This window comes from Nicotiana sylvestris, chromosome 1 (assembly GCF_000393655.2).
Source record: "Nicotiana sylvestris chromosome 1, ASM39365v2, whole genome shotgun sequence".
NCBI classification, from domain to species: domain Eukaryota; kingdom Viridiplantae; phylum Streptophyta; class Magnoliopsida; order Solanales; family Solanaceae; genus Nicotiana; species Nicotiana sylvestris.
In genome coordinates, this window is record NC_091057.1 from 174,897,937 (window position 1) to 174,920,735 (window position 22,799).

General features: G+C 34.9%; 2 protein-coding genes across 2 annotated transcripts; both read right to left on the reverse strand.

The window, feature by feature from the left end:
• Positions 1-7,139: 7,139 nt before the first annotated feature.
• LOC104222508 (uncharacterized) lies at positions 7,140-12,250 on the reverse strand. The gene is made up of 6 exons (XM_009773741.2): positions 11,983-12,250; positions 10,921-11,126; positions 9,925-10,198; positions 9,268-9,375; positions 8,288-8,532; positions 7,140-7,629 (listed from the first exon to the last, which is right to left on the reverse strand). Exons 1-6 carry the CDS (start codon positions 12,172-12,174, stop codon positions 7,533-7,535), a joined length of 1,122 nt encoding a protein of 373 aa, XP_009772043.1. The 5' UTR covers positions 12,175-12,250; the 3' UTR covers positions 7,140-7,532.
• Positions 12,251-19,325: 7,075 nt separating this feature from the next.
• On the reverse strand, positions 19,326-21,850 carry LOC104222507 (probable indole-3-acetic acid-amido synthetase GH3.1). Its single transcript, XM_009773738.2, has 3 exons — positions 21,416-21,850; positions 21,061-21,162; positions 19,326-20,936 (listed from the first exon to the last, which is right to left on the reverse strand). Exons 1-3 carry the CDS (start codon positions 21,733-21,735, stop codon positions 19,571-19,573), a joined length of 1,788 nt encoding a protein of 595 aa, XP_009772040.1. The 5' UTR covers positions 21,736-21,850; the 3' UTR covers positions 19,326-19,570.
• Positions 21,851-22,799: the final 949 nt, after the last annotated feature.

Here is a 22,799-nt window from a genome sequence, read left to right on the forward strand (position 1 = left end):
CGCCACGGAGACTCCCTTCTATGAGGGGTGTCATCCTGACTGTTTCGCCTAAAAATTTTACTATAAATATGCAAAAAATAAATAAATCAAAAACAATATGCACACATACAATAGGTCAACATTGCTTTAAAATAATGGTAAATAAAAATTAACTTAGTACACGAAGAAAAGTCTCGCAATCTCCACAAGTCCAATCAAAACCAAATACAAGTTGAGTTGTAATACTCCCTCCGGTCCATAATAAGTGACCAATTTGCTTTGAGCACACCCATTAAGAAAATACTAAATTCTAGACGAAAATAGTTAGTGTGATTAAACTACCCGTCATTAAATGTTGCACCATAGTTATAGTAGCACTTACTTCTCTTCTCAAATGTGAGGAGTAAATGACTTTTTAGCAATACGAACATAAGGGTAATTTTGGAAAAACAAATTAAATTTTTTCTTGATTATATAAATGGATATTTATTTTGGACCAAAATAAAAAAGCAAATTGGTTATTTATTGTGGACCGGAGTAATAAACTAACACCGTTTGCGCTAGATTACGCCATTGATGGCACGTGTTTCCCATTTTACTTATATGAGCCATTGTCAAGGAATATAAAACAGAAAAATAAATTAAGATAAAAACAAAACAGTCCGAGACTCCTCTCTTGTAACGGGGCTACAAATACCCATGTTGTGTCTTTCTACTATTATATTGCTTAAAGTTCTGAGCTTCCTAAGAAACATTTCTTCTCTGCCAAATTCTGTACGAGAAGTGAAGAGAGTTGAAAGACAAAATGAAGAGGATTTTCGTAGCTTTTATGTTGGTGTTTGCTCTTCTTTTGACATCCTCCTTTCTTGAAATCGCAACGGCCAAATCAGGTAAATTAGCTTAACATTGGTGGCATTCATTCTAGCAAAACTGCTCAATAGAAAAGAGTATCCAATGCATCTATGTACGCAGTCCAAATAAGTCGACGTATGTTCATTTTATTTTTACATAATGTTGTATTTTTGTAAGATGTTGTTTGCAGGATTTCAACTATGATCTTCTCGTCACAGGATAACAACCATTGTCGTTGCGCTAAAACTCTTTCTCTACCAAAACATCTAACTGACTGCATGAAATTTACAAGGATTTAAATTATATACATTGTATAAATAATTTTTATACTCAACTAACTCAAGTGCATTTAACCTGTCGCTGCAGCAGGTAAACTGTCTTATTTTTCGAGTTACTAATCTTACTTTTATAGATAATTGCATGTAATTATCTTTCAAGTGACCTAATAGTGTAAAATACTTTTATACGGTCAGTTTATAGAAGTTAAACTCAATTTACTATGGACATGGTGCAGTGTACTGTGCCCGCAAATGCAAGGCTCGGTGTGTTGCGGAAGCCAAATGTATAGAGTGTGAATAAGTCACAACTACTATACCAAAAATTATGACAACCACCAAATAATAAATAAGACAATAAAGCAATAATAAAGGGAACACCAGAATTTACGAGGTTCGGCTAATTTTGCCTACTCCTCGGACACAACCAAATATTTTATTCCACTCCAAAAATACAAGTGAAATAATACTAAAGAGAGAAGATACAAATGCCTTAAACAGATGAGAAGGCAAATGAGAGGTGTGTTTCAATCCTAAACATTAGGCCTTCTTTTATAGGGGAAAAATCCCCCCAAACTTAACTCCCAACCAATGTGGGACTTTGGCATTTTGCCAAACTTCAACAAATCTCCACCTTGGCAAAATTCCACATTTTCAATTCTCTCTCAATAACAAATTTTGGTTGTGTCTTCATCTTCAATCTTCAGTGTTCAACAATGTTGATCAAATCCAAACAATGTTGAAACTTGACCGCAGTCACCACCTTTGTCAGCATATCAGCAGGATTCTCTGTAGTATGAATTTTCTTCACCGTGACTCCACCTTCTTCTATGATTTCTCGTACGAAATGATACCGAACATCAATGTGCTTCGTCCTTGCATGATAAACTTGGTTCTTCGCTAATTGAATAGCACTTTGACTATCACAAAAAATTGTGATACCTTTTTGTTCAACACCAAGCTCCTTTAGCAATCCTTGAAGCCAAATTGCCTCTTTCACAGCATCTGTAATAGCCATGTACTCTGCCTCTGTTGTAGACAAAGCAACTGTTGACTGCAAAGTAGACTTCCAACTAACTGGTGCCTTTGCAAAAGTAAACACATAACCAGTAGTTGATCTTCGTTTGTCCATATCACCCGCAAAATCTGAGTCACAATATCCAACTACAAACTGATTGTCTTCCTGCTCAAAAACTAACCCGACATCTACAGTATTATGAATATACCGTAGAATCCACTTCACAGCTTGCCAATGCTCCTTCCCTGGATTGTGCATATATCTGCTAATAACTCCAACAGCTTGTGAAATGTCAGGCCTTGTGCAAACCATTGCATACATCAAGCTACCAACAACATTTGCGTATGGTACCTTTGACATATACTCTCGTTCAGCTTCATCCATTGGCGACATAGTAGTACTTAGCTTAAAATGGGAAGCAAGTGGAGTACTAACTGGCTTAGTCTTGTCATCTATGCCAAAACGTTGAAGTACTCTCTTCAAATATTCCTTTTGAGATAAACAGAGTTTCTTTGAACGTCTATCTCTAATTATCTCCATGCCAAGAATTTTCTTTGCCTCACCCAAATCCTTCATCTCGAACTCCTTCTTCAGTTGAATCTTCAACTTATCAATTTCTTCCGAATTCTTGGAAGCTATCAACATATCATCAACATATAGGAGAAGATATACAAAGGAACCATCTTTAAGCTTGTGCAAATACACACAATGATCGTATTTGCTTCTCTTGTACCCTTGCCGTAACATAAACTCGTCAAATCGCTTGTACCATTGTCTAGAAGATTGTTTCAATCCGTACAACGATTTTTCAAGTTTGCACACCATATTTTCTTTTCCAGCAACTTTGAATCCTTCTGGCTGAGTCATGTAGATTTCCTCCTCCAAGTTTCCATGTAAAAACGCAGTTTTTACATCCATCTGAACTAGTTCCAAATCCAATTGTGCTACCAAAACCAACATAATTCTAATGGAGGAATGTTTTACAACTGGAGAAAACACTTCATTGTAATCAATTCCCTCCTTTTGAGCATATCCTTTGGCCACCAATCTTGCTTTGTAGCGAACATCTACTTGGTTAGGAAATCCTTCCTTCTTTGCAAATACCCATTTGCACCCAATTGCTTTCTTTCCCTTCGGGAGATTGGCCAATCTCCATGTATGATTCTGATGAAGGGACTGTATTTCATCATTCATGGCAATCCTCCACTTATCTTCTTCTGAACTTTGGACAGCGTCTTTATAAGTAGTAGGAACATCATCAGCTACAATTGAGGTTGCACAAGCAACCGTCTCTATGAGACGAACAGGTTTCGTTATTGTTCTTTTTGGCCTGCTGGTTGCTATTGATTCAAGTTGTTGTTGAGATTCCTGAGTTGGAATCTCCTCTACTGGCTCTCCTTCCAGAGGGTAATCTTCATTTGTTTCCTCCTCTGCTTCTTGTGTAGGAAAAATAAATTTTCCCTCAAACTCCACCTGCTTAGAAGCACCTTCATTTTGTTTGGTATCTTCTGTTACCTTATTTACCATAGCAAATTCATCAAAGGTAACATCTCTGCTGAATATTACTTTCTTTGTCATAGGGCACCATAAGCGATATCCTTTGACTCCAGAAGTAATTCCCATAAAAATAGCCTTCTTTGCCCTTGGATCCAATTTTGACTCCGTCACATGATAATATGCAGTTGAGCCAAACACGTGCAAAGAGTTATAATCTACAGCAGGTTTTCCGTACCATTTTTCAAATGGTGTTTTGCCATCAATAGCAGCAGATGGTAGACGATTAATGAGGTGACATGCATATGTAATTGCCTCAGCCCAAAATTCTTTGCCCAAGCCAGCATTGGACAACATACACCGTACCTTCTCCAGCAAGGTCCGGTTCATACGTTCTGCCACTCCATTCTGTTGTGGTGTATGTCTAACAGTGAAGTGTCGGACGATGCCATCATTTTCACAGACCTTATTGAAATGATCATTTTTGTATTCACCTCCATTGTCTGTGCGAATACACTTGATCCTCCTGCCTGTTTGATTCTCCACCATCGTCTTCCATTTGAGAAAAATTCCCAGCACTTCATCTTTGTTTTTCATTGTATACACCCACACTCTTCGAGAAAAATCATCAACAAAGGTTACAAAATAGTGCTTCCCACCCAATGAAGGTGTTTTGGAAGGACCCCAAACATCAGAGTGTACATAATCCAAAATGCCTTTAGTATTATGGATCGCTGTACCAAATTTAACCCTTGTCTGTTTCCCTTTGACACAATGCTCACAAAACTCCAAGTTGCAAGCCTTTACTCCTTTTAACAATCCTTGATCTGATAGAGTTTTCAAGGATTTTCCTCCAGCATGTCCCAAGCGCATGTGCCATAGCTTGGTTGCTTCTGCCTCTTTGTCGTCACTGGATGTTACTGTCGCTGTCCCAATAACTGTACTGCCACGATAGCGGTACATATTATTATTCTTCCGATTAGCCTTCATTACCACTAGTGCACCGGAGCATACTCTCATCACTCCATTTTCTGCAATGATTTTGAACCCTTTTGATTCTAGGGCTCCCACAGAGATGAGATTCTTCTTCAAATCCGGTACATATCGAACATCTATCAATGTTCTGATCATTCCATCATGGTTCCTTAATCGTATTGAACCAATGCCATATGAGGTAAGAGGGCTGTTATCCGCTGTGTGGATGACTCCATATTCTCCTTCTTGAAATTCCATGAACCAGTCCCTGTTGGGACACATATGATAGCTACAAGCCGAGTCCATCAACCATATGTCTGATGATGTTGATGACTCTGTTGTAACTAATGAGAAGTCTGAATCATCACAATCAGCTACATTTGAATCCATAATGGCCTTTCCATTGTTATGTTTGGCCTTATTCTTCAACTTCGGACAGTCTTTCTTCCAGTGCCCTTTTTCTCGACAAAAGGCACATTCATCTTTGCTGGGTCTGGATCTTGACTTGGATCTTCCCTTCTTTGTCCTCGTTTGATTTTGAGGACGACCCCTCACAAATAGTGCTTCTCCTTCTCCGCCCTTCTGTTTTTCTCGCTTTCTTTGTTCATAGCTGTACAAAGCCGAACAAACTTCTCTGAGAGAAACTTCGTCATTTCCATGGAGTAGAGTAGTTTCAAGGTGCTCGTACTCATCAGGAAGTGACGCCAACAACATCAAGGCCAAGTCACCATCATCATAAGTTGTATCCATATTTTGCAAATCTGTAACCAACTTATTGAAACTGGTGATATGTTCATTCATCGTGGTACCAGGAACATAGGTGAAGTGAAACAGTCTCTTCTTCATGTACAATTTATTTTGACTGTTTTTCTTCAAAAATTTATCCTCCAGTGCTTTCCATAATTTACTTGCAGAAGTTTCCTTTGTGTATGGATATTTCTGCTCTCTAGCAAGGTAGGATCGAATGGTACCGCAAGCAACACGGTTGATAATTCTCCAATCTTCTTCTCCAATAACATCTGGTTTCTTTTCTTCAATGGCCAGATCTAGCCCTTGTTGAAAAAGGACATCTAGAACCTCGCCTTGCCACATCCCAAAATGTCCGGACCCGTCAAATATTTCGACCGCAAATTTCGCATTTGACACAATTCTTGTCATAAGCGAAGATGCCAATGATGACGTATTGTTGACACTTGATGTAGATTCTTCTTGTTTATTGTCTCCCATCTTTGACACAAATATTATTTAATAGCTGACGACACAAATCAAGATTATTTCCTTTCTGGTGTGGAAGATCAGACTAAGCTGCAACCACAGAGCATACTCAGACAGAACCTTGACTCAGTTACCAAGATAAATCTTTTCTGATGTGGAAGATCAGACTATGCTGCAACCACAGAGCATACTTAGACAGTACCTTGGCTCTGATACCAATTGTTGCGGAAGCCAAATGTATAGAGTGTGAATAAGTCACAACTACTATACCAAAAATTATGACAACCACCAAATAATAAATAAGACAATAAAGCAATAATAAAGGGAACACCAGAATTTACGAGGTTCGGCTAATTTTGCCTACTCCTCGGACACAACCAAATATTTTATTCCACTCCAAAAATACAAGTGAAATAATACTAAAGAGAGAAGATACAAATGCCTTAAACAGATGAGAAGGCAAATGAGAGGTGTGTTTCAATCCTAAACATTAGGCCTTCTTTTATAGGGGAAAAATCCCCCCAAACTTAACTCCCAACCAATGTGGGACTTTGGCATTTTGCCAAACTTCAACACGGTGTTCCAAGGCAGGAGTGAAGGATCGATGTGTGAAATACTGCGAGTTGTGCTGTGCTGTGCAAAGTGCAAATGTGTTCCTACTGGGACTTATGGCAACAAGCATCAGTGCCCTTGTTATAGGGACATGAAAAACTTTAAGGGAAAGCCTAAATGTCCTTAAAAATAAAACCAGATTTCTTCTCCTGCTTGTGTACCTAAAAGTATTTTTACTAGTATTTAGTTCGAGTAACAAGACTTTTTTGTGTTTGTTAAACTTCCTGAATAAATGAGCTCCTCTAGGACCTGTTAATGTTTGTGACCTCTATTAATGTTACCAAATCTTGTGTGGGAATTGAGAAATTATAATATTAAATCCTGCCATTTTTATTAAATGCTTGCTACTGATTAATTAGACTCCATAGAAAAGAGAACATGGAGAATTAAAAACACTATCTAGAAAGCCCCACGAATGACTTCAAGCAAAAATGTCAAAACAAGATTCAGTTACGCGGTTAAAATATGCTATAACATGTATCATCTTCTTGATATTCTATTAAATAGGTTAATGGAAAGATGATTGCTAAGATTTAGGCTTTAAACATCCTAGATACCAGCATTATACCATTTAATCCAATTAAATGGTAAAGGCCTGTCCAGACATCTAAGTGTGGTTAATTTCACATATGGTCACCGAATTTTTCCCACCATAACAATAAAGCCAATACTATTTTTGCAACACCCGACATACTCCTCTGGAAAGGAGAAAAGGGAAAGAAAAGAAAAATTTGAAACGTATTTATTCTCCAATTATAAAAGAGTATGTACAGTGTATCCTGAAAATCTTAGCACTAGTTCAAAGCTCTAAAATACTTTGTACATCAAATAACATATTTTACATGCTTATCAACAGTGTCCAGACAGGCATTGTAAATAAAAGTCAGACAATAATAGGTCTGTCTGAGTGTTCCATCAAATACTTACACAACCGCGTACCATTTGCATAAACATATTTCACCCAATACACTGATCTACGCATTTATAAATGTCAAGCAAGCAAATACGTCTCACGGATTCGGCCAGAGTCAAACAAGAGAAGAGCGCTCCATCTACTTGCTTATTGATACCTCTCAGCCTTTTTGGCTAAAAACAGGTGTCAATCAACTTGCTTATTGCTGGAACTTTTGCTCACTTGGCAAGGACAGCAGTTCAGTAAGCTCCACACGATATTCTAGCCCTCTAAGGTAGTGCCCAAGCAGCATGCACCTGATGAAATTATCAAGAAAAAAGAAGAAGACAAAGTTACTGTCTTTAAATACCAAATAGTAAAATTCAGCATTCAGCTCAAAGGCAGAAATCCAGGGCTTTTCAGAATATTGTGAAATACTAATAATATTTTGATATCATGAAGCAACACAGCAGCACATATAGACAGTTAACAGACGGGCCAGCACATGAGTAACAGACGCCAACATTACATGATCATACGAGCACATACTGACAGTTAACGAACTGAACATTAGAAGAGTAACAGAAAGCCCAAGATTGACAGGCAAACACCTGATCAAAGCAGCAAGAGCAAGACTGAAAGAGAATGGGAAAACAGAACAGATGTTGCAGCTACACTAATACAATTGGAGCAAGCAAGAGCATTTGATTCCAACTTGTACATGAAACTTCTTTATTTTAACCCTTACAGGATTCCCCCAAGTACGACACAGTAAGTGCAAACTGGCTATAATTGTATCCAGAAACTACTCGTCGTTTTCAAGAACCAATATACCTACATATCTATAAACTTAAGTTCCTAATTTGTTCGTATAGAAGTCTAGTCAAATTAAAGACAAATTTCTCAAGACCCCAGTCGTACAACTAGAAAACTAATATATTTGCAAATATAAGATCATTAAGAAAGTATTCTCACCAAAACAACAGACGAGCCAAATAATCTCGAGTCAATGATATCTGAGGCTGGAAGTGAATAGATGTGTTCTCGACAAGATCGATGGAATCTTCAGCTCCAACATTTACAGTTCCCGCAGACGTATTATCTGATAAATCAGAGGCCTTAGAATGCATTCTAGGGGATAGAGTTGCGAGTAGTCCATGGACTACTGAATGGATGGTCTCCTTTACTTCCAAGGATGTTGGTTCTGATAGCTCAGCAACCTGCTCGCATTGATGTGGCAGTAAGCAAAGCAAAGACAATGGGAAGACAATAAGATAGGAATATAGGAAGATAAAAGTTTCCCAACTTCCAATTCTGAAAGGAATGAAAAGCTAGAGGACATATTAAGACAGCAAAAATTATAGAGTAAGTCAAGTTTACACACAACTACTACTAACGGGATAACAAGCTTCAAGGTTGACTTGGTAGCAAAATCAATTAACACCATAGGAAAGAAAATCCTCCCTACCCCCAATAATGAAACTATGCAAAAGAAAAGGAGGGAGAGAAACGCCCCTAGGGCTTTAGACCAGTGATAAAAGTGCATTGTGTGATGTGTGGGTTAGCTGACGGGTCGGAACCCTAACGCAGAAAAAAAAAAACCTGACTTTTAAGTGGAAAAGGTAGAGGGGCAGGCCCATTATGCACCAAGTTTCGAACCATGAGGCACTGTTCCTCGGGGATTTCTTGGATATCCAAAAAAAGGAGAGAAGCATCTATTTCTATTCTTGGTATGAATAAAAGAGGTGTGCAAGTCTTTGTTCTTTCTCTGAATAGAAAAGAAGAATTTGAATAGGTGTTATTTCACTTTATTACCAAACGTATATTCTCTACTTTGTCCGTAATTCTATGGTCTCTTTTGGAGAAAGAGAAAGCTCAACCTAAAAGGCCCTCTCTCACTATGAAACTCAAGGAAAAGGAAAGTTGACATGTTATACAGAAAGAGAGCCATTTACCTTCTCCGGCTGCAATGATCTTAAGTAGTCCAACAACTCATTCTTTTCCTCACCCACAAATTGTTGCATCTGAAGAGCTGCACTTTTCCTCTTAACTTCATGGAGTTCCTTCCATACACAAAAACAACAGACAGGTCAATTTAATGTTCAAACAACATGAAGCAAGAAATACAAAAGTAACTAGAAAGCAAATCCGGCAGTTGAGTCGACATGGCACATAGTTCGTCTCAAAACATCCTATCAGCTACAACATTTAGTAACCCTTCCCCCTCCGCTAATGCCAAATTAAAACCTCAACAAAGGTGAATTGGTATTGGGGAAGCTGTAGAACTGTAGTAGGCAAGTCAGCAGTACAAATGAATTATTCTTCTCACTTGTACTTTATCAGTATCACAAACCATATTCATACAAGCTAATAATCAAATACTCTGAAGATGGGAAATCCAGACCACCCAACAAGTAAAAAACAAAAATTACAAAAGAGTATCAAAATGCTAATTCCCCTTTTTCTTTAAGATGCCAGGTGAGACTCTAGGTCCAATATGTTATATAGAAAAAAGTCTTGAAATGCTAAGTCCTTTAATAAAAGGTACATCCTACAATTAAAGGGGACTAAATCATTAATATAAGGTGTATACACTGCAGTGCTGATTCTACCTTCTGGTAAGATGCTAGGCGAGTCCGTAGGTCTAATATGTATTGCTGAGCTTCAGGGGTCATTTTACCAACGTCTGGAATATCAGGTGAAAGTTCACTCTTTCCTTCTGATGTTGGTCGGTTATGTTCCAAGTTTTGGCTCGAAACATTTTCATTCAGCAAGGTCTCATCTCCAACTTTGGAATCAACATGCTTTTGTCTATCAATATTTCTATCATATATTTCAAGGTTCTTTTCAAGACAAAGCCTGTACTCGGCATTTCGTAGTGTATACCTGCAATATTACAATGGAGTGCACTTTATGCTACACCTTCAAATACAAGCAACAACAACAACAACAACAACAACAACAACAAGTAAAATCCCACCACCTTCAAATACAAGCATCAAGTAGAATGAGCAACAGAAGCAATTTAAGCTCCTCTTTGCCAGAATTTTGTAAAAATAGTTCATATCTTCGATCTTTCGCTACTCCCCTTCCCATGTCTCAATGAAATTAAAAACATCATACTCCCATTATTCTTTCAGGTTTTGTATTAAAGTCAAGCAGAGAGTGAACACTAAAAACAGTGAGAATTTGATGTAAATGACAGTCATATTTTGAAATATTTCATCCCTTCGCTCATTTCTTTCTGTTCATCTTTTTTCAATTTATAGTGGGTTAGGGATGGAGGAGAATGTTTTACATGGAAAATATCTTCTGAAGAAATGTTTTACCTTGTAAAATCATTTTCTAGACCATTTTCCAATATATAAAAGTTGGTGGCATATGATAATTGTCCAAGGCGTAGAACAAGGTATTCAATAGGCATCCAAGGGGTGTAAATGAGTACAAAAGCACATAGCTCCTGTACATTACTTATACGCCTATCTAAGACTCAAGGACCAAAAACTTCTTTCCTCTACGTTTCTTTTGATCTCTAAAACTAAATCCTGCTAAGCATAAGCATGATGAGGTTGTGGGCACGAGGTGATCATGTAAAAAATAAACCATACCCAGTCATCATTGAGGAGATCAAAAGCTTGGAGATTGGTTCCCACAAAGCTTCAATTAGAACTTGAAACTGGTCAGATGGAAGCAAGCCCAACATGCCTGATATAGTTCTTTTCATTGCATCAATGGTTGTGGGCGGTACATCTTTTTGAATAAGGCTGACGTCCAAAGGCTCTATCTCTTGGATCAAATTTGAGAGGACTGATTTCTGGAAAGAAATAAAGAAGCAAAAAGGGAAAAAAAAGAGCAATCTTTAATCAAGTTCATCATTATGCTAATATTTCCTATGGCACTATTCCAAAGGTTGTTTATTTGTGAATGAATAACTATCACTTGCGCAACATACAAAAGTGACAGCGAGCAAATCATATTTTTAACTCAAGTCTCAATAACGAGAATACTTGTTTTTCTATAGATATAAATATAAATAAAGCCTCAAAGATTTTGCAGTACATCAAGTAATGGACTAAAAGAACATAAATGCAACTCAAATCAATATGTGATATACATGCCAATATGATAATATAAGTATCCTTCCATGTTTTAAGAACAATGTCAAACCTCTGTAGTTAGTGACCTCGAATATTATCAAACATTTTCATTCCCATAGTAAGTTACAGGATAGACGATCATACGCATCCCTGAATCAACACAAGGATCAGCTATCGTAAGCATCAATACTACATCATTGGAATGAGTAAAACTCTAAAGCCAAATTATTTTGTCTCTTTACTTAAAAGTTAAAACTCATCTCCCAGCCGACCACAGCGTGTCCCAAATTTAAAGACTACAAATGCAACTCTAACAGATATACACGTTCTTTTAAAAAAAATCAATGTGTATATATATAGTATCCAAGTTCGCCAGTCAGTGCCTTATGTGCACAAATCAAAATCTAATTAACATAAATTGGAAATTACTTTCCATATATAGAGACATATAAGGCAAGTTAATTTACGTTTATCAGCAAAACAGTACCCCAAACTACTATGAACTGTAGCATACATATTAAACCAAATTAACAAAAGCAGATTAGAATATGTAAATTAGGTATCACAGCTAACCTTGGATCTAGAATTCTGATTGCTCGCACTGAAACCATCAAAGGAAGATGCTGAAGAAGCAAAAATTGAAGCAGTTCGTAAGGTTGAAGTTTTATTAGGAATTTTGATGGAACGAAAAGTTGGTAGGGATGAAAAAGAGAGGCGCTTGAGAGGAAGAGGAGAAGTGGAGAGGGAGAAGGAGAAGGTTGCCATTGACAACCGCTACTGTCTCCTTCTTCTTCTTCTTCTCTCCCCTTTCTGATCCGACCCGGGAAAAGGGACTACACTGTACTTGCACCCTAAGGATCTAAACGTGTGGAGGATCTCTCTTTCGCCAATGGGCCAGAGCCCAGCCCATTGTTTTGGGTTGGAAATATTTTACTGGACTCGTTAGTCGGTACTAATGGGACAAGTGCACATATAGTCATTCTCAGGGATGGTATTTAAATATTAGTCAATATTTATTTTTATCCTGAAATTTTAAACTAAAAATCTTAACTTCATGAAAATTCAATATATTTTTGTCCCAAAAATTTGAATTGAAAAACTGAAATTCAGGACACTGATTAATTCATAAATAGAACCCTTTAGAATAGAGAATACCTGGTGTCATTTCTACGATACTAATCCACAACTACAGTGCCTAGCTACGATAATCCTTGTGTGAGAACTTTTGATATGCATCTATTTGTATATCTTTAATTAATTCAAATATTGTACAGTATTCCCTCAAATATCTAATATCAGTGCATAACATAAAACATCATAATTAAATGATGTAATGGTTGATAGTTTGTTAGATTTGTAAAGATTTACAAGATGATGGATCAAAAGTGCACATTTTAAATAATATTGAAGGTTAAATGTGTTTAGTAAAATATCTCAAGGACTAAAATTATATCGATATCTATGGGAGTAAAAGCTCAAATTTCCCTTCATGGTATCCAAGCAATATACAAATTGACAAAAATCATAAAAGAGATAAGGTATTCTATTTCAACTCGATCTTTTTCTTATATAATCATTCTATGGAAAAACTGGTTAAGAAATTTTCTCAGATTAGATGGTGTAGGTTAATGCCATAAAAGTAACGAAAGAGGATTAATCAAATTGTAAGGGTCAAAATTGAAATTTCAAATTCACGTTCCTTTAGGCATAAAGGATTAATATGTCATATTTTAAAACTTGACAGGCCCGATTTGTAATTTCAATACTTCAAAGTTGTGAGTGAGAGGGTATTTGGCTAAGTTTATAAGCTGATCAAACTGGCTTATAAACACTTTTTGGCTTATCTATGCGTTTGGTAAAATTAAAAGTATAAGCCAAAAATAAGCCAAAAACCATAAATTGGTCTCCCTCAACTTATCAAATTTCAGCGCACTTTAAGTTTGACCAAAATATTTACTATTCTATCCATAAAATACTTCTTTTTAATACAAAACTCTTCGTATACCCAGTTCTTCAGCTGCATATTATTAATTTCAACACTTTTATCCAAACACATAACTGCTTATTTTTTTAAATCAGTTTCAGCACTTAAAAGTATTTTTCAGCACCTAATGTTTATCAGCTACTCTAAATCGGCTAAGCCAAAGTCTCAAGCGAGTTCATTAACTGAAATGTGAATCCTAAGTTCTTTTAGACCCAAGTGTAACTATGCTCACAAGTTAAGGACTTAAAGGTAATTGTACAACAAGGAAGTTCCACCTGGCCATGCTTCATTGGCCTCCTGAAATTTAGATTTCTGACAATGAGTTTCTTGTAGCATGGCTCCTAATAACAAATGAATAATCAGCATGTCCCTTACCTTATTTTATGTTTCAAAATTAATTGCTATGAGTTGGCAAACCATATTAGACAGTTGACCAAACCTAAAGGATTTTCTTTTTATAAATTCCATAAATTTCTCATTGAATTCCTGTCTCAGGTCAATAAGCAGGCCAGAGACAGAAGAATTTTGAAACTCATTTTGTTTTTTTCGAGTCTTTAGAAAGCAATCATTATAGGCAATTAAAACCAGAAAAGCCTTAAAAATATAGAGAAAAGGACTGATGAACTTCTACTATTTAAAGGAAAACTGATATTAGAAAAAAGGCCTAAAAGTATGGCAAAAGTATCTAATTAGGATAAGCATATTCAAATTATATTTTACTGGTATACACCAGAGTTCAATAATGCAACAGAAAAATATGAAATTATCGTGTCACTTTCCATATGGATGGGTCATGCTCTTCAGTTCATTACGAATATATAATAGTCTAAAATATAGTAGAATAATACTCGTCATACGTTAATTAAAAGATTATAAATCTATCTCGTTGAATTACTCTTACCAAATTTTGCCACAATTCTTCTTGTGTTTTCTATATACTTCTTGTGGGGGTTTTAGTTTTAAGTATATTAATAGCCCGTTTGGCCAAGCTGCAAAAATCAGCTTATTTTGAGAAGTGTTTTTTTTCAAAAGTGTTTTTCTCAAAAGTACTTTTGGTGAGAAGTAGTTTGTGTTTGGCTAATTAGTTTGAAAAACACTTCTGAGCAGCAATTAGTGTTTGGCCAAGCTTTAAAAAACTGCTTCTAAGTGCATTTTTCTCAAAAGTGCTTCTCAAAAAAATGCTTTTGGAAAGAAGCTATTTTTTTCGGCTTATCCAAAATAGTTTCTGCTTCTCCTCAAAAGCACTTTTTTTCCTTCCAAAAGTTTGGCCAAACACCTCAATTTTTGGCCCAAAAAAGCACTTTTGTTTGGCCAAACAGACAATAAATGCTTAAAAGAGGGTGAATGAGAAATGGAGGGAAATATTTTAAGTTCCCTCCTACCAAAGGGACATTGTCCCATATTGGAAGAGGAAAAGGTTTTTTATGGATATATAAGCAATTGCTCTTCTTCTAGTTCTTAAAGAGTTGAGAAAAAGGCAAGTCTCGCGCCGTCGTCGTTCGCTCGACTTTCGATTAATGATTGATTGATTAGTTTTTTTGACCAAATTTATTTGTTAATAACAAAATATTAACAGAAATGTTATTAAATATCCGTTTTAATAACAAAATATTAATATTAAAATTAAAATCCAATTTTTCGTTTTCTGTTTTGGTAACAGAAAACTAACTACTCTCTTCAATTTTCCCTCTTTATTGCTGAGTAAATAGCCATTTATGTTATGGCATTCATGTTGTGGCCGTTTTGCATAAACAGTCATTCTGAAGAGTTGCACCTCTTCAGATTTCAGCCCAACATTGGTTATAAATACAAGTCCATTCTGCTAAGAATTTCAATACGATTTTATGAGTTTCTCCTCCTTCTTCTGCATACTTTTAACATCAAACAAAGCAACAGTAAGTGTGATTTGCTACCGAACTTTGTGTTCGCTGAAACGCTGGGATTTGAAGTGTCACTACACCAGTGTGTAATTCGTTCTATCCTGGGAGGAAATAATCCACAACCTTGGGTACTAGGAGGGGATTAAATTCCTTAAGGAAATACTATGAATTCAGTGGACTCGAATTAAACATTTCTATTTATGTTAATTTATATTCTCCAAAATTATTTTACAAATACAACTTTCTAATCGTGTTTTCTTCTTTTTAATTAGCTAGAAGTCATTTCTTAAATTTAAAGACTTCTGATCGTTCTACTTAATTCTAATGTCTTTAATTTATATCCAACAAATAAAGATGGACTAAAATCTTTATGAGAAACTATAGGCACTTACACTAATCAAGGCATGAAGGATTAATATGTCCACCTTTAAAACTTAACAGTATAGTATATAAGGTTATAGTTTATACAGATCAATTGAAGTTTATTCATCGTTCCATTTTTTATGTTTTCTCATTTATTGCTCTAAGTTGGCAAACCATGTTATATTGCCGACCATAAACTAACTAATTTTTTGTCCATGAATTTCCCATTGAATTTCTGTCTCGGGTCAAACAGGCTGCAGACAGCAGAATTTTTAAGAAATGTTTCCTTTTTCTCAAACTCCACTAAAGATATTAATTAGCAGCAATCTATATATCTATATCTCTATATATTCTCTATATATATTAAAATAAGAAAGTTACCATATATAATTGCATTGTGGTTAAGCCAAGTGGCAAGCTAATAAATGCAAATAGTATACGGTAACTTTATTGATAGTTTCTATAGCAATTTTCAAGTGTAAGAAAAAGTATATTTTAAAAACAAAAGGCTGGTATGACATGAAATATTTTTTTTAAATGTAAACAAATTATTTCAAAATGGATTTTTTTAATATAATGTAATTTTAAAAATAAATGGATAAGATATTTTTGAATTTTGTAGAGTTTTTAAATTATTATGATAGAAGTCATATCATGGATAATATCAAGAAACCGAAATCTTATGGAATATTTATATAAATATCTGGCCAGATTTATTGTTTACGTTTTATAGCTAATATCCGTAGATGATATACTGACAACACACGATTATACATATATTATATATGGATTATGTATAAATTATAAAATCTTCAAATTTTTAATTTAAGTGGTAAGACGAACACTTATTTAGATTGATTCTAAAGCCAAAAGAAAAATATGGAAGAATTTCAACTAAAGACTAAAAATATAAATAAAGTTCTTATTTAGACAATTTCTATTTAAACTCATCCTTTTATAGAGAAATAAATTATTATTATTTAAAAAAAAGACATAAAAAATAAGATAAAAGAAAATAAATATAGAAAAAGTATATGAAAAATCTAAAAACCAGAAACAAGAGATGACAACGAATTTCTTCTTCTGTTTCATCTATGTTAAGTATAAAAAATTTGGAAGTTGATATCATCGATTTTAAATATTTTTTTCAACTCAAATACATAGATCATAAGACAAGGATATCTTTGAATATTTTTTTTAATTTACATTGTGTTTCATTTTTAAAAATCACTATTACTAACAAACTGATATGATATCTGAATTTGAATATAACTGCAATTTGAGTAATTTGCATTGAAGTTAAGCAAGTATGGTGTCGAGAAAAAACTACTTGGCAATTTCAAGACAATATATGAAATGTTATATAATAACAGTCAACTAATTTAACATTTAATGATTCAAAGAGCAAAAAATTTATACATATATATAGGCGGAGGCAGATGTAGAGTGCTAACAACAGTTTCAATTGAACCCATAACTTTTCATGCTGAGCAAAAATATATATGTAAAAAATTCTTAAAATTATAAAAATAGTAGATATGAACCTATAACTCTAAAAATATAATGAATTCAACGCTAAACCTTAAAAATTGAATCCATAAAGTATAAATCCTAGATCCACTTATTACGGCTAAAATTCACGTCATATTGAAATAAAATTTCACCGGCTAAAGAATCGTTTAAATTCTTAGATAGTCGACTAAAGTGAATTTGAAATTAAGAAGATAATAATATATAAGGTTTTAGAAATTGAAACGTCAAAATAGAAATATTTTTTGAAAGATAACAACATACTAAATAAGAGTTCAAGTCGTAGTAAAAAAGTCATGTCATAACCAAAGAATCGTTCATATTGTGTCAACCTTTGTGCTTTGACATAAATACGAGTTATTATTTTACTTTTTGGCTATGTTTAGGTTCCAATGACACCAATGAGAATGGTGCAAAAATAAAATTATTACTACGAGATTTGAGAAAATATTAGTCTTTTTTCATGTATTGTTTCATAATTGATATCTAACGATTATTTAGAAGGTTTAAATTTTAAGGTTATTTACATATCATTCAAATAACTCGGATATTTAATATAGTTAATGTCAAATATCAAAATGTAGCCATACTGGAAAAACAAATTACTGGCTGAATAATTTTTTAAATTTTTAGACGGCCGACTAAAATGAATTTTGAATTAAAGATAACATTTTGACTTACATTATTATAAAATAAATTATTATTTAAGAATAATATTTTAGAAACTGAAATTTTAAAATAGAAATAATTTTTGAAAGATATCAACACACAAAATAAGAGTTTATGCATGTAGTAGTAAAAAAGTCAAGTCGTATCCAAAGAGTCCTTCATAGTCTCAATCATTGATTGTTTTGTCATAAATATGAGTTATTATTTTGCTTCCCAACTAATTTTAGGATCCAATGACACCGGTGAGAATGGTATCAAAAAAGAAAAATAGAATTATATCTAGGAAATTTGAGAAATGGTTAATCTTTTTCATGCAATATTTCTTAATTAATATCCAATGACTATCCATATTTAATAGAGAAAGTATAAGTTTTAAAATTATTTACATATAATCTAAATAACTCAAATATATTACATGGTTAATGTCCGCGCATTCGCGCGGATGATAATTCTAGCTAAGCTCAAAAGGCCAAAAATAATAGAGAAAAAAAGACTGAACTTCGCATATCGAAAAGCCAAAACTGCAACTTATTAAAATGTTAGATTCTTAAAAGCCTGGCAAGAGTATCTAAGGCTAGACAGAGTTGAATTATATGTATAGCAGATACTTATAAAATAGAGTTCAATAATGCAACTAAAAAATGACGAAGTTCTGCAGATAGTGATAAAGACCTTCCACTTTCCGTGGACGGGTCATGTTCATCTTGAACAGATAATATTTTAAAACATGGAGCTAAATAATCCCTCCCGTTTTCTTTTATATTTGGTAAACAAACCACTTTTTTTTGCCCATATATATTTATTTTGAAAGAGTTTTACTTCTACGCTTTAACACAACATAATATTTAAGTCATCAATTAAGTTACGTGGAATAACATTATATGTAAAATTTTATAAGAAACAAAACATGATCTAATAATCTTAAAAAGAATGTAAATAGCTTGCTATAACGGGTTAAGGTACACTAATACTGTAAAAATTACTTACAATGTTATAAATATGTATGAAATGTTTTTAACGATAAAAACTATGATTTATGATTTCTTTCTGTAATTCTTAAATTACATAACCTCCGAATTCGCCAATTTATATAGATCCTCTTACTTTGAATCATGTATTTGTTTAAAGTAAGTAAAAAATAGTCAGTTGTTTTGGAAGTTAAACCAAGATTAATTGGTATTCCTATATCGTTGTCTAGGATTTTATATTTACTAGTAGTTTATTTAATTTATGTCTAACTAGGAATATATTTTCTAGATTCTAGTGATCAAATTTGGTTTTGTAGTATTATAAATAAGGGTGTTATTGCATATGTGGAGAGGTAGTTGTGATGTAGAGAGATTCAAGAATTTATGAGTTGTGAAAAAGTCTCCTACCAAGTTTTCTCCCTAATTTAATAAAGTTTTCTATATAGTCTTTGTTGAATTTGTTGTTTGTGTCTAAATTATTCTTAGGGGTATCAATTCTTCGAGACGTAGACGAGTTAAAACTTGGACGGAAGAAACAGTTCATTTAACAAGCTTGGGATATTACATCATTTTCACAAGTTAATTGATCCATAACGTACAAACCTAATTCTGCCGAACGTCCATGTCTAGTTACAATCAGGACCGTTCTAGTCACAAAGTAAGACAAGAAAATGAAAAAACAGAAGACAAAAAGAAAAAGTTTAGGGAATCCTTCATTGACTCTCCCATGTCAGTCATGCATGTGTAATTAATAAACAGTTCTCTCCTCAATGACGCCGTTCAGGTGTCCATTGAGGCAACGATGGGCTAAAGTGTCTTGACATTACTCTTGAGTCAAGAAGTTCCAAAATAGGTGCAAAACTAACACATCTTGGCACCTTATATTGGTTAATTGAAGCACCCCTTGAAATTGCATAATCCATTAATTCTTCAAATGTGCCATTTTTCACCACTCTAATCTCCAATGGACCAATTGAATTGCAAGCAACTCGTCCTTGTCTGTACACTGTGTTGAGTGACTCTTCCATGGCCAAACAACACTTGTTCAAAACTTCATCACTAGGAGAATTGTTTAAATCCTTCATTAATAACTCCCAATAAATCACGTAATGACCAGGAATTGTCTTTGTATCTGCATAACTAGTGTACTCCACCACGCTAGTGTTGAATTCCTTAAGAAGTTTTGAAGCATTTTCCACGGCTCTCTGTAATTCGGCCTCGTCCGTCTTGTCCGAATCAATGCTCAATAGAACATTTTTTCTCCTCACGAAATGGAACTGCGGCGCTGAGTTATGAAACCCTGTAACCCGGAGTATATCACCGACTCTGTAACGGTATAATCCCGCGTAAGTCGTGATGACAAGTTCGTACTCTTTTCCAACTTCAACGTCAACAAGGTCAACAAGATTACGAGTTGAGTCACGGGATGAGTTAGGGTCATGTGGTAAGAATTCAAAATAACCCATGTTTGGCATGATTGTGTACGAAACTTCCGAGGGCTTACACATGGGATTTAAATTGAGTCCAAAGTAACACTCGGAAGCTGCGTACATAGTACACGCTTTTGGTAATCCACCACTGTAATAATCCAGAGTAGGAATATATTGAGCCATAGCACCCGTGACAATTACGTCAAGGTACTTAGTCTTAGGCCAAATTCTCGTGATGATTCCTTCCCAATTTTCCTTAGAACATTCATCGGTAACAAAATCGGCTAGCTTTGGATTTGGTCTCATAACAAGACCCATGCGTTCACAAATTGAGGGGTCGGTAATTTCGGGGTTCAGAGTCCCGGTTCGAATGTCATGAGCAAGTTGTGGCCAATGGAGTTGCAAGAACCGAATAGCTCGGACAAGGCCCGAGGCAAAGACCGCACCAAGGCGAAGAACTTGCTCGCGCTCGTAAAGACCGCAGAGCATTTGAGTGTACATACTCTGAAATGAGTCTGCACAAAGGATGGCCTCATTTGGGCTGGTGTAAACGTTGTAGGGGTCATGTGGTCTTCTTTTGAAATGTTCGCTTTTGTAATAGCTTGTGAGTACTGGTCTTGCTAATAGCCCACCAGGCGTTTTCGTCTCGGACTTGATAAATAAGAAGTATAGTCCTTTGCCTTTGTCTAATCCAGGCACGTACCTGTCACATAAATGAGGCTTCGTAAGAAATACGTATGCTTTTTGTTTGCCAAATAATTCGAATACCAAGAGAGGTAACGTAACTCTATTTGGTTTTACATTTATTAAATCGTAGATATACTTACAGGTTCATAACAGGCATAAGAAGACTGTAAAGTAGCTGGCGACGATCCAACTCTTCTTTAATTGTTGGCATGAGTTTCCTTTCGCCAGCTGACGTTCCAGAGCTGTTAACATAAAAAAAAAAATCAATAACTTAGGTATAGCAATTAAAGGCTTGCATATAAAAAGAGCTAGCAAACTAGGTACTCCTCCGTTCCATTTTACACGGTGAAGTATAAACCATACACTCATTAATAAATTAAAATATTCAAAAAAAAATTGTTACGTAGTCCAAGAAAATTTATTTTGACACTTAAAATAATAATAGTGTCACGTAAAATTGAATCCACAGAATAATATATTATGTTAACGGTTTACCTAGTGAGGAATTCAGAGATGGGATGAGCAGATAGGATAGGAGAACGGTCGCCGTTAGCAATCCGTTGGATCTCAGGCTGAAGATCTTCGTAAGTTACGACCGGAATTTTGTTCTTAAAAATTTCACGGTCACTGACGCCGTCAAGTTTAAAGCGCTTAAGGTACTCAGTTTGTGAGTTTCGAGTCAATATCTCATTCAAGACTCTTTCTTGGACGGCATCAGCATTTCTAGTCATCTCTTCGATGAATTGAAGTGCCTTTGCGTCTTTCTCACATGCAGGAGGACCCAATGGTGATGATAGTACCGAATCAACAGCCATATTTAGGTAATTTATCAAAGCTTATAAAATAAAATATTGACTGTTGAGAGAAAAGAGAAAGAGTTTGTAAATTACTTGAGTTGTATGGAATTAGAAGACGAAGGGAAATGGTGGTGCGAAATATGGAGTAAGAGGGTGCTTAAATAGGAGGAGAGGAAGAGTGCGGGGTGACACGTCATGTGCCATGTCATAGTGGGACCCAATAGGGCGGCAAAGACAAAAAGAAGGTTGGAAGGAAGTCGACGGAGGGGCCGTGGACAATTTTGTAATATCAACGTGTTTGGTGAAAAGGGGACACTGTGGGGCCCAATCACGTCTACATAACCCCTAATTTAGGGGTGCATGAGGGGCCCAGCAATAGCCACCTCAGCTGGGGTACAGCTATAGGGGGTGGAGGGTTTGATTTTGGACTGTGGCGTGAATCGCCCCACCACGCTGCTCATTTCTGGTAAAATTGTTGGACCCCGATTACGATAGCCCACTAAATAGTTTCCATTGCAACAAAATTATTTTTTATATATAAAATATAAATGGATATCTTACAGGAAAACAGACACTTAAATGCTGTGTTTTTCTGCATGTATTATGTAAGTATAATACAAGGCAGGAGAAACAAAAAGTGTTGCTCTTGTTTAATACATGCATGCATCATCCAAACAAAATGATTCATATTACATTATTACTATATATATAAGGATATATAATAAAAATACTTTACGTTTCCTCAGAAAAACAATAAATAATATATCAAAAGAATACCAATGTTGGATTAGCTCATTAACTAGAAAGAGGATATATAAGCTAATAAAAAGTGAATACTCTGTATTGAAAAATTATATGAGCTAATAATGAGTAAATAGTATAGCATTTTTTTAATTAAAAACTCATAACAACACGCATCTCAATTAATCAAAACTCAAAAGAAAAAGTAATTCCTTTCTCTTGGCCTCATTAATCATGAACGATCGGTTTAATTTTTTTTCCTGGGTAAGTTTATTTTTTTTTATACTCAACCACATGTTCTTGCTGATTGATAATTAAATATGATTCCCTATGTCCTAATT

Excerpts from the sequence above, each read along its gene's own strand:
- LOC104222507 (XM_009773738.2), bottom strand. The coding sequence starts at position 21,735 with ATGGCTGTTGATTCGGTACTATCATCACCATTGGGTCCTCCTGCATGT. Across the intron at positions 21,163-21,415 it reads ATCTCTGAATTCCTCACTAG|CTCTGGAACGTCAGCTGGCG; the intron begins GTAAACCGTTAA and ends TTATGTTAACAG. Across the intron at positions 20,937-21,060 it reads CTTATGCCTGTTATGAACCT|GTACGTGCCTGGATTAGACA; the intron begins GTAAGTATATCT and ends TTTATGTGACAG.
- LOC104222508 (XM_009773741.2), bottom strand. The coding sequence starts at position 12,174 with ATGGCAACCTTCTCCTTCTCCCTCTCCACTTCTCCTCTTCCTCTCAAG. Across the intron at positions 9,376-9,924 it reads GCCTAGCATCTTACCAGAAG|GAACTCCATGAAGTTAAGAG; the intron begins GTAGAATCAGCA and ends TGTGTATGGAAG. Across the intron at positions 8,533-9,267 it reads GATCATTGCAGCCGGAGAAG|GTTGCTGAGCTATCAGAACC; the intron begins GTAAATGGCTCT and ends CAATGCGAGCAG.